This window comes from Oreochromis aureus, linkage group 10, assembly GCF_013358895.1.
Source record: "Oreochromis aureus strain Israel breed Guangdong linkage group 10, ZZ_aureus, whole genome shotgun sequence".
Classification (NCBI taxonomy): Eukaryota; Metazoa; Chordata; class Actinopteri; order Cichliformes; family Cichlidae; genus Oreochromis; species Oreochromis aureus.
Window position 1 is genome coordinate 14,573,574 of NC_052951.1, and position 11,326 is coordinate 14,584,899.

The 11,326-nt window shown below is 39.3% G+C and overlaps 1 protein-coding gene across 1 annotated transcript; it reads right to left on the reverse strand.

Annotated features, from left to right (window-relative positions):
* slc22a6l (solute carrier family 22 member 6, like) lies at positions 1–5,091 on the reverse strand. The gene is made up of 11 exons (XM_031760021.2): positions 4,612–5,091; positions 4,028–4,521; positions 3,837–3,940; positions 3,558–3,712; positions 3,296–3,464; positions 3,065–3,188; positions 2,862–2,977; positions 2,553–2,767; positions 2,360–2,468; positions 1,073–1,276; positions 1–826 (listed from the first exon to the last, which is right to left on the reverse strand). Exons 2-11 carry the CDS (start codon positions 4,430–4,432, stop codon positions 739–741), a joined length of 1,689 nt encoding a protein of 562 aa, XP_031615881.2. The 5' UTR covers positions 4,433–4,521; positions 4,612–5,091; the 3' UTR covers positions 1–738.
* Positions 5,092–11,326: the final 6,235 nt, after the last annotated feature.

Sequence of the window (11,326 nt, forward strand, 5' to 3'; positions counted from 1 at the left end):
TTTGCAAGTTGCATGGGTTCAGGCTGAGGCAGTGAAAAACAACGGCATGTCAGTTTCCTGCTGTGAAGCACTTTCTATTTATTTATGCATCTATTTATTTAGTTTTTATACTTTGTGCCTTCTGTTGGGTGGCTCATCTGCTGCTTTCATTTAAATCTAAATCCTTGATTTCTTGTTCTGTCTTGTTTTAGTTAATTCAGCTCAAAATGACTCATGCCAGATGAAGTAGACTGAAAAGGGTTTTACTAGTATTTGTGTTCAAACGTCCATAAAAAAAGACAGACTTTGAAGATTTAAAAAGGATTATGAGAAGTCTTGATTTAAAAGAAAATATGACAATTGTTTTCCAATACGGGCTTGTGTGTAGAACAATAAAGATACCAGTGGAAGCCGTCTTTAACCTGTGAAAGGCTCAAATAAAGACATCGCTCTACACATTCAAAATACAAATAAAAAATAATAATAATGAAATGTACAAAGTAAGATTAAGATCCTGAAATCTACTGATTGTCAGATAAACAGGTCTGATTGTCCACAGCGTTCTTCTCATGGTGGTGTTCTCTTCGGATTTAACACATTTGTTCACAAAAAGAAAGAAAAAACATTCGTCCAGCAATCATAAGGTGAACCAACTACTTTGTGGAAATCAAATGAACAGAGAAGAGATAAAAGTAGCACTCACTCTACTTTCATTAACGTGTGGAGTACAAAAACATCAGAAGTACAACACAAATGCCCTCAGGCAACAGGCTTTAGGAGGTTTGCCCCGGTGTCTTCCAAGATTATTGTTTCCTTTGGTGACATTTTGGAGCGTTTCCCAGATCCCCTGTGTGCAAAATAGAAAATTCAAATGTGGATATATCATTTTTTCTCCCTTCTCTCTCTCTCTCTTTCTCTCTTCTAGCTTTATGTGCTTTTTTTGGCCTTGAGTAAACCATGATGATTTGCTATTTGCTGTATACGTTACCCTCGAGTCCTCCTGAGTTCTGTTTCTAAAATTAATGTTTTGATTCTGGGACATGCAGAGATAAAATAAAAGGAACACATGCTGCGTCCTGGAACTCAATCTTACCTCTCCTCCACATCTTGTATTGTGTCGGGAAGGGGTGTGCCAAGCGTTTCTGGAAGAAAGATAGCAGCAACCCCACTGAGGATTGGAGCCCCTCCATAGATTAAACCTGGTAGCCAAGGTATGTAGTCTCCCGTGAGGCGCACCATGGGGGCCACCATAGCTCCTACACGTGCCATACTGGACACGAACCCCATGCCATTCTGACTAAGAGGGAAGATGTAAAACCATAAAACAGCTGCAAACAGTCGTAACTACACACCAGTAAAGTCAGAGATTGTGTCAACAGAGGGTCAGTAAATATGTAAATTATTTTAGTGATAGTAAAGAAGTGCATGTGCAGTCTTAGACTATTAAAATGTCATGAAACCATATATTAGAGCAGAGATGTCATTATGGGCCACATCCAGCCCACTTTGAACTTAAGTGGGCCAGACCAGTGAAACTCCTCAAACTCCTCTTTATATCAGTGTAAAGAAGTTTGTCTACACATTTAATACCTTAGATTTCTTAATATAAGAAAAATCAGCACAATTTCAACCGCACAGTTCAGGTTTTCTACGTGACAAAGACATTATTTGGAACTCATTGCTTAGACTGTCCTTCAGTTATAAAACATAAAAAGTTTGGTAGCACTTTATAACACGACCTGCGAATAAGGCGCAAGTACCCTGTACTTACATGCAATTTGCAGGCAACAAGTTAGGTTTTTGCAAAACCATTCAAACAAGTACACTGAATGTACCCTGTACATGTTTCACTTGTTTGCAAAAATCTGACATGTTGCCCACAAAATGCATGTAAGTGCAGGATACTTGCATCTTGTTGCCCGCAAAATGGATGCAAGTGCAGGGTACTTGCAACTTGTTGCCCGCAAATTGCATGCAAGTGCAGGGTACTTGCGCATTGTTGCCCACAAATTGCATGCAAGTGCAGGATACTTGCGCCTTGTTGCCCGCAAATTGCATGCAAGTACAGGGTACTTACAGTGTACTTGTTCATTGTTTTTTGCAAAAACCTGACTTGTTGCCCTCAAAATGCACGTAAGTACAGGCTACTTGCCTGCCATTTGCAGGTCATGTTATAAAGTGTTACCAATAGATTTTCCAGCTCACAGAATATTTAAATCTACTACTGTATAAAAACCAAAAAAGCAGCAGGGGTTTGCCACCCCTGGATTAGCGATCATCCTTAGTTGTTGCTCTTCAGCGAAACCTAGATTTCATTGTTAAACCAAAGTCATCTAGATTCCTTACTGACAGTTTTATGGTTTTGGCAGATGAGACTTACCGAATAATGGTTGGATACAGTTCTCCAGTGTAAAGGTAACAGCAGTTGAAAGATGCAGAAAGACAACCTTTACCCACAACAGCCAGAGAGGTCCGCAGAGTTTGTTGATCTGCAAAAAAGTGGAACATCCATCAGGTCACTCACTTGTTTCTCCTCAGCCTTATCTTGTGTACATGTCTGTGTTCTGACATACCATAAGGTACCAGCAGGTTGATCAAGATAGTGACCCCAGCGATGATGAGAGCACCACACTGTGACGGCCGACGCCCTATATAACTCATAGTCACAGTGATGATGATTTTAGCTGGTATGTCAACAGCTCCAAAGATCACTTGTATCAGGTAAATATCCACTCCAAACTTTTGCAGATCCATAGAAAGGCCGTAGTAGGCAAAGCTGGTTGATAACCTAAATATAAAAATACACTGGGTGTCATTGCAGTTTCACAGAAGGTGCTGTAAATCTGTCACTGAGTGTTTCTACAAGAGCAGCACACACACACCAGACAGCTGCCAGACAGACTGTCGTAATCCTCATGTAGGGTGTGCGGAACAGATCCAAGGCAGTGTAGGAGCCCTTTGAACTGGACAGCTCATTCTTCATGGACTCCTGGAGCATCTGTCCACAAAGAAAAAACATTGTTAATATATAGTCTGTTTATGTGCAACACAGATTTATGTTCCAAAGCTTTAAATATTCCCTTACCTTAATGTCAATTTTTTCTCCCTCATCACACCGTCTGTTAAACTTAGCCACACTTTTAAGTCCCTTGATCGCCTGATCAGGCTTATTGTTTAAAGCCAACCATCTTGCGGATTCATGAAACCACCTATAAGGAATATTAGTTAGTTTTGCTACGTTTTTTTTTTTTTACATTTTAGCTTTAACATTGGTGACTATAGTTGAAACTCTTCAGTTCAATGATTGGCATCTCACCATGCGTAGAGGAAAAACACATAGAAAGGCAAGGACACAGCCAGGGTTAACCACCTCCAGTCCCGGATGTAGTAGGCCATCAATGCCAGGATCAGCTGGCCCACTGTGTAACAGTAGCCAGTTATCGTGCCCACCACAGTTCTCACACGAGTGGGGATCCACTCAACAACTTGAAACAGATGAAAGACATTTTCATAAGATTGGGAGCCCATGTCATCAACATCCCTTTAGTCAAGTAAAATAAAGGAACTAAAAATCATACTGAGGGAGAAGCTGTTGAGTGCCATGCCAGACAGAGCCATGCCACAACCAAACCGGAAAAAGCAGAACAGAGGGAAGGAAGGAGAAAATGCAGCACACGTTCCAGAGACCGCCATCAGAAGGTAAGATATGAGCAGGAGGATACGTCGACCATATCTAGAAGACATGAGGGCCATCGGTGAAACATTATTTGACTTGCCGAACTGTTTATTACTCATGCCACTGGGCAATTAAGATTTTTCTTTTCTTTTCAAAGACGAGTCAAAATATTACACATTACCTGTCTGCAAGGGTTCCAAAGAGAAACGCTCCCACAAGCACGCCTCCCATGTAGATGGTTTGTCCCATTTGCTTCAAAGAGTGCAGGTCACACACTAAATGCCACTAGCAAAAAATGCACATTACAACATATGAACATCTGCACTGCGATGACAAGGTGACTGAAACAGTGTCATAAAAATGCAGTTTTACATCAGATATGATTGTGGAGCTCCTGTCAGTCATGTTATACGTCCAGCCATCCATGCATCCTTGCAGGTCAGCATCCAGATCATCCACACTGTTTCCCTCCTTCCTCAAATTGGAGGTCCCATTTTTATCCAGGAGGTGCCACTGTGGAACAACGTAACGCTGGCATCTGTGCGGTTTTCCTCTGTGGTCTTGTGGTACTGTGATCCGCAAAGCTTCCTCTGGGCTCAGCTGGGACTGTGAGAGATTTGAGTGAGCGCTACAGTAGTGAGGAGGCACCACAGCCACAAAGTTTTGCAGCAGGTTGTGGCTGGCCATCATCAGGACGGGTGTGCAGAGGAGGGTTACATGCAGGATTTGGAAGCGGCCTGTGCTGCCCACCTGCTCAAGGAGGTCACTGAACCCCATGCTTTTGTACAACTAGAACACTACAAGGTGACTTTAATGTTAATGGCACTAGATTATGTGTTGTTTCCCAAAGAACTTGGTTCCGGCACCTATGACAACATTGAAAAAAACACTACTTGTGAAAAACAACCACTGAATGTTGTGAAAGTGTTAAATATTATAGAGTTTAACAGACTTACCTGCCGAGTTAGTCTTCTCTAATTAGATAAACTTGAAAAAGAATGCACAGTGACTCTGTTGGTTACTGTAGCATCGCCATTAAAACAATTAATGCAGTTCAAATGAATGCTGGCAAAGTGGTCCACAGAGAGTTCTTAAAAAAACAAAGCTATAAATGCTAAATAAAGTTAAAGTCGTCTTGTTGCTGCACCATGGAAAAGTGAGCAATCGGCTCACAAATTCCAAAAGCTTTCCTGAAGTTTGGATTACTCGAAGTACACTGTGAATTCTTGAGGTATTATCAGCTTGTTCTGCCAAAGCCGAGGTAGAGTACTCTTTGTTATATAGTGGCAGCGTCAAGTCCTTCACTGCAAGTGAGCTTCAGCATCAAGAGTGAGCACATAACTATGCTCAGCTCGCTACTCTGAGATGCACTCCCTGCCCTTTAGTGACTACATAACACGAAGGGCAGTGTGTGAGCACAAACGCGTGTGTGTGTGCGTTCATACATGTCAGGCCGGCTGAATTTGATTTTCTTTGTCATTTTCTTTTGTGTTCTTTGAAATATTTTTTTCTTTCTTCTTGAATTCGTAAATGAAGCCAGAGCCAGTTTGCTCTGGCTTATATGTACAAAATAGGTATACGACACCTTCAGACAATAAAACTGAAAAACAGCTAGTACGTGTTTGACTTGTTGCATCATGCTGATAAATATTCAACTATTTGAAAGATCTGTAACAACCTTTTGTTGCACAACAGAATTAGCAGTCAATCAGTGACCGCGTATGGCTTTGCAATCAGCAGCAGTTGCAGGTGTCCTTCCACCTGTGCAATGCAGAGGAAAGGCTGTAAGACAGACATTTATAAAAGGCAAAAGAAATAAAAATCTTTTTCCAGTTATTTGTTTTTCATATTTGTATTGCGCTTATGGAGTAGATGTTGCTATCTGAGACTGCCTGGTGTGTGTCTTGGTGATTAGTTATGAGGAATGTGTGCTCTTGTGTAAGGATCAGCATGAGATGTCAAGACGAATGAAGCTGCAGGTGCACCAAAGCAAAACAATAAACTTTGCATTTTTTCAGCTGTGAGTGTGTCCAGGAAAAGATTTGTCCTTAGATTCCTTTTTATTTGATGTATTTGCTGTTTGAGCCTTAAAAGTCTTGTTTTTTCACTGCAGCTGATAATAAAAATGAGAAAAAGATTCAAAGGATGTCTTGAACACTCTCTGCATGACCTGTGAAATTTAAAGAACATGAAGTGCAGTTTTACATCCAGTCTTAATGTTTTTAATGTTTTACAGAGACGGGCTGTTCTGTCAGTCTGGATTTAAATTAACAATCAACAAAAACACAGACAGAAAGCTGCTCTGGACATGTGGACGGACAACAGAGTAACCAGAAAGGAACCAAACCGAGGGAAACACTGTCATTTATTAAGTGTTACGTAAATTTCGTTTGAGCACTACGGACATGCACCACTCAGAATATCAATGAAGAAGCTCTAGGGAGACGGCTTAGGTATGGTGTGCTTTTACTTAAGTTTATGGCTCAATAAACAGCTAGTCATGGACAAAACAAAGGCAGCGGGAAAATTTCAGAAGAAGAATTCCTATCATATGCTTAGATTTTATTAATTTGTTCCAAGTTCCAAAAAAGCTGAGACACTATATAAAATCTAAATAAAGATGAAACATAGTGATGTGCAAATCTCAAAAGCTCCTATTTTATTTACAATAACACAGAAAAAAGAAGAAAAAACATCAAATAGTTAAAAAGAAGAGATACAGCTGCTGAACAGTCCTGGGTGTTGATGTTTTCAGCTGGTCAAAGGTCTGGACTCCAGGCAGGCCAGTTCGGTACCAGGACACTTCTGCTATGAAGCCATGCTGTTGTAATAGCATATAGTGCTGAATATGCAAGGCCTCCCTGAAAAGGATGGAAGCATATCATCCTCTAAATCCTTCTTTCACCATTAATGTGCATGATCCCAATTCCAACAGAGACCAATACACCCCTGCACCATGATACAGAGTTTTTGAACCGAGCACTGATAACAAACCAGATGCTGCCTATCTGTTTCAAACTTGTATTAATTTGACCTCCAAAGAGGTTTTCAGTTTTCCTTAGTTCATTTTAATTGAGCTTTAGTGCAGAAAGGATGGCGGTGTTTCTGGCTCATGTTCGCATATGGCTTCTTTTTTGTATGAATGCCTGCATTTGTGGAAGCAAGGGTGAATTGTGTGATTTCTGGAAGTGTTGCTGAACCCATGACAGACAGAATCCATGACAGAATCATCCCCGTTTTTAGTGCAGTGCCGCCTGATCACAAGGATCCACTATTGATTTTTAGCCTTGTTCATTGCGCACTGATTTCAAGATTTCTCCAAATTCCCTGACTCTTTTGATGATATTATATACTGTAGATGATTAGATATTTAAAGCATACAGAATTATACACTGAGGAACATTATTTGGAACTTGTTCCACAACTGTAGATGCAATTTTTTGAGATTGCAGAACCTCTGCCTGTCTTTGTTTCTCCAATAGTTGGTCTCTCTAAGATGTTATTTTATACCCAATAATGTAACTGATCTGTTATCAGTTAACAGATTTTTTTTCAGTTAGAGGCTGTCCAGCTGGGGTTTTTTATAATCACTTACTTTTCCAGCCGTTTGTTGCTCGGGTTCCAACTTTTCTGAGACATGTCACTTCCATCAAATTCAAAATGAGCTAATATTTCTTATGAAACAGTAAAATGGGTACATTTAAACATTTCTATGTCCTGTTTTTCTATGCTCTCTGAATACAATATAGATTTATGAGATTTGCAAATCCCTGCATCCTTGTTTTTGTTTTAAATTTTACACAGCATCCCAACTGTTTTGCAATTGGGGTTGCAATATATATATATATATATATATATATATATATATATATATATATATATATATATATATATATATATATATATATATATATATATATATATATATATATATATATATTTATATATATATATAAAACATGGACATTACCCCATGAGATCACTTGGTGAAGTTCAGTCTTGAACCCTCAAACTCACCTGTTGTTATTATTAAAAATAATAATCGTAATAATAATAATTTAATAGTGACCATAACCTAAAAAATGAATAAATAGGACATCAGTATAAACTAGCATAAACTGGTTTACATAGATGATAGATCGAGTTTATTCGCAACCAAAGGACTTACCTCCTGAGAGCCATTATAAAAAATGCAGGTTTAAGCCACTTCTGCAAAGGATTCACTTGCAAACCCACAAGCTATGTCAGTCTCATATACAGACTATGGCCCACACACAGATTTGGGGATCCATAAAAGCAGCGTGGATGCATGTGTGCCAAATGTCAGCTAGATGCAACCCTAGCAAAACAAATGAAAAAATGAATATGGATAACAATATTAATATGCATTCATGGGGAAATGAACTAAATATCACACTGAATGCCAAACTGTCAACTATGGCTCTGACCCAGAGATCACTGTGACATCAGTGTCACTTGCTGAGTTGGTTCTTTAATGCAGGGCTCAGTTTAATTAATTCACTTTCATCTTGGTTTCAGACCTGCCAACTGGAAGGACACTTTGAAACAGAGGTCAGCGCAATAACATGTTGAGACTCGAGAGGTGTGCGTGTCAGCCTCTGCAGAGCCTCTGCAGCATACAGTCACCCATATTTACCTTTCTCTGCTGAGGTTCACAAAGACATTAGGAATTTCAAATGCAGCTGGATTCCAGCTTAAAGAGGACCTATTGTGCTCATTTTTTTTATTCTTGGACTCTACTACAGTAGCGTTGGATGATTCACATCTCCAAATAATCCTTTATAAATGATCCATTTATCCTTCACTGGGTTTTGGTGCAGTCATTCAGTTCATCCACTGGATTTATGACAGAAAATAGGCAAAGTGCATTATAGATAATAATAGTTAGCTTTTTAATATGAAGAAAAATTTGTAAAAATAACAGCTGCAGTAACTAATTTCAGACCGATAGAAATGACACCCCGATTTGCAGCAGCGGAGAACAAATGAAAAATTTGCTCTGGTCACTTCATGAAAGATGAGGGGATAACCTGATGATTGCAATTAAAGTAGCACACAGACCTGCACATACATTTTCATGACAGTTCAGAGGAGAAACAAAGTATCATCAACAGATACAGCAATCAAGAGAATCAAGAGAGAGCTCTGTACATTTTATACATATCTCCATACAATTTTTCAATTTTTCTATACATATTCTGTACATTGTTACCTGTATGTACAAACTTTGGTTGCTTATGTTTATAGGACCACCTTGTGTCTTCCTTTCATATTTTATTGTCCCTTGCTGTGAGAGCTCTGAGGCACTGAAATTTCTCATCCGTGGGATAATAAAGGTTTATTCTATTCTATTCTATTCTATTCTATTCTATTCTATTCTAAGAGAAAGAAAAATAAAACAGCAAAACCATCTTTTTTCAGTTTATCCTGATAAAATTCAGTTGTAGGGTTTACTTACAAGCAATGAAAATACTTTCAATATTGAAATGCTCAAACCTCACACCTGGAGAGACAGATACAGCCTGAAGGAAACATTTATCACAGGTTTTATTCTTTAATTGCCAGATTAAAAAATGCAATCAAATAAAGTAGTAAAAGTAATCAAAAAGTAATCAGAGGTAGAAAGCTAACAACGTGCAAAAAAAATTACAAATGTGTCATCAAATTACAGATCACAGGGGATTAAATCCGCAAAGTCTGAAAGAACAGGAAATTGCCATTTGAACAGTGAAGAAAAAGTTTCTTTTGTGGTTTTCTGAAGATGGTGCATTTTATGATATGCACTTGCTAAACTGATAGACAGGCTCTAAAAGTTAGGTTACTGTATTACATCAGTAATACAGTAAAACGTGACAAAACATGTGCGTCTTCTCACCGTTTACCTCTTCCTCAGTTAAAACCTGTTAAACATAAGTGGATACGTAACACTTTAACTTTCAAAGTACAAAGAACATAAAAATGGTTTAACAGAAGTTTGGCCCCAAGAAATGTTTCAACATTAAATAGAACAAAAGTTACACAAACTGTCTTTGTCTTTTCCCACTGACAATCTGTGTATCTTTAATGAACTGCAGTCATCACTGAGCACTTCTTCTGAAGTTTAGTTTTAGTCTTTACTATCAGAAGCTGTTCTTGCCTGGTTCCTACACTTTTTCTGCAACATTTTTTTTTTTTTTACCTCAGCTCCTTGTTGCTTTAGCCTCCTATGCTGTAGTTTTTCATTTTCATTTCTGGCCACCCAGTGATTGGTTGAGATAATATTCAGTGTTTGCTGTTTAATACAGAGAGATTTCTTTTCATGCTGATCAGTGTAGATATAGTTCTGCTGACGTATATGTCATATAAGATCAGTTTTACAAGGTCAAATGCCAAGATAAGAGAGCATCCACACTCACCATAAAACCATGTTACAGTAAAATTCAACCTCAACAGTAACCCTAATAATACTGGGGGGGGGGGTTTGTTCTTTCTTTTCATTTATAAATAATATAATGAGTTCACGAGGCCCATTTATGTTTGTATTCTTCACTGTAACAGATTTAATTTTAAGGGGTTAAATGCATTTCACCTGGTGAAAAACATGCCTATGCAGCTGCCCAGGGAATGTGTGCATATTCTCGCCACATGAGGCCAGGCATTGTTGTGCACCAGGAAAAACCCAAGAACCACCGCACCAGCGTAGGGCCTGACAAGGGATCCAAGGATTACCTAATGGCAGTCAGGGAGCCATCTCCTTGCCTGAAGAGGCCCCTCCATGGATATGCATCCCCAAACCATCACTGACCCACCAACAAACCAGTCATGCTGAACAATTTTACAGGCAGCATAACGTTCCCATGGCTTCGCCACATCCTTTCATGTCTGTCACATGTGTTTAGGGTGAACCTGCTCTCGTCTGTGAAAAGCACAGGTCGTCATTGGTGGACCTGCCAATTGTGGTATACTAAGGCAAATGCCAGTTGGGTTCCATGGTGTTGGGCAGTGAGCACAGGCCACAACAGAGGATTTCGGGCCCTCAGGCCACCTTCACAAAGTCGGTTTCTGATTGTTTGGTCTGAGACATTCACACCAGTGCCCTGCTGGAGGTCCTTTCACAGCTCTGCCTCATCCTGTTCTTCCTTGCACGAACAATCAGATACGGTCCTGCTTATAGGTTAAGGATCTTCTATGGCCATGTCCAGCTCTCCTAGAGTAACTGCCGGTTTCCTGGAATCTCCTCCATGCTCCTAATTTTGTGCTGGTAGATACAGTAAACCTTCTGACAATGGCACATATTGATGCTCTGGTCCAGGTGTCATCGCATGCTACAAGCAGTTACACTGACAATAGCCAAATGCAAAACTACTGAAAAAAATAATAACAAAACAGCTGAAACTGATTAACAACTCCCTCTGCTGGTTTCCTGATCAGACCAATATCCTAGAAGTTTAATGACTGATGCTATACCCTGATTAAAAAGTTTTCCTTTAAGTTTTTTGGAGTATTATATATCACTTGGTGCAATAACAATGTCTTATGTTAATTTCTGCTTTTTGTAACCTTGATAGCTCAGTGAAAGATAAGCCTGCCCCTGTAGCATGTCCGTATGTGATGAGCCAAATTAGATTTGGAGATTTAGCTGTAAAATTATTAAGAACTGAAGGCCTGAAT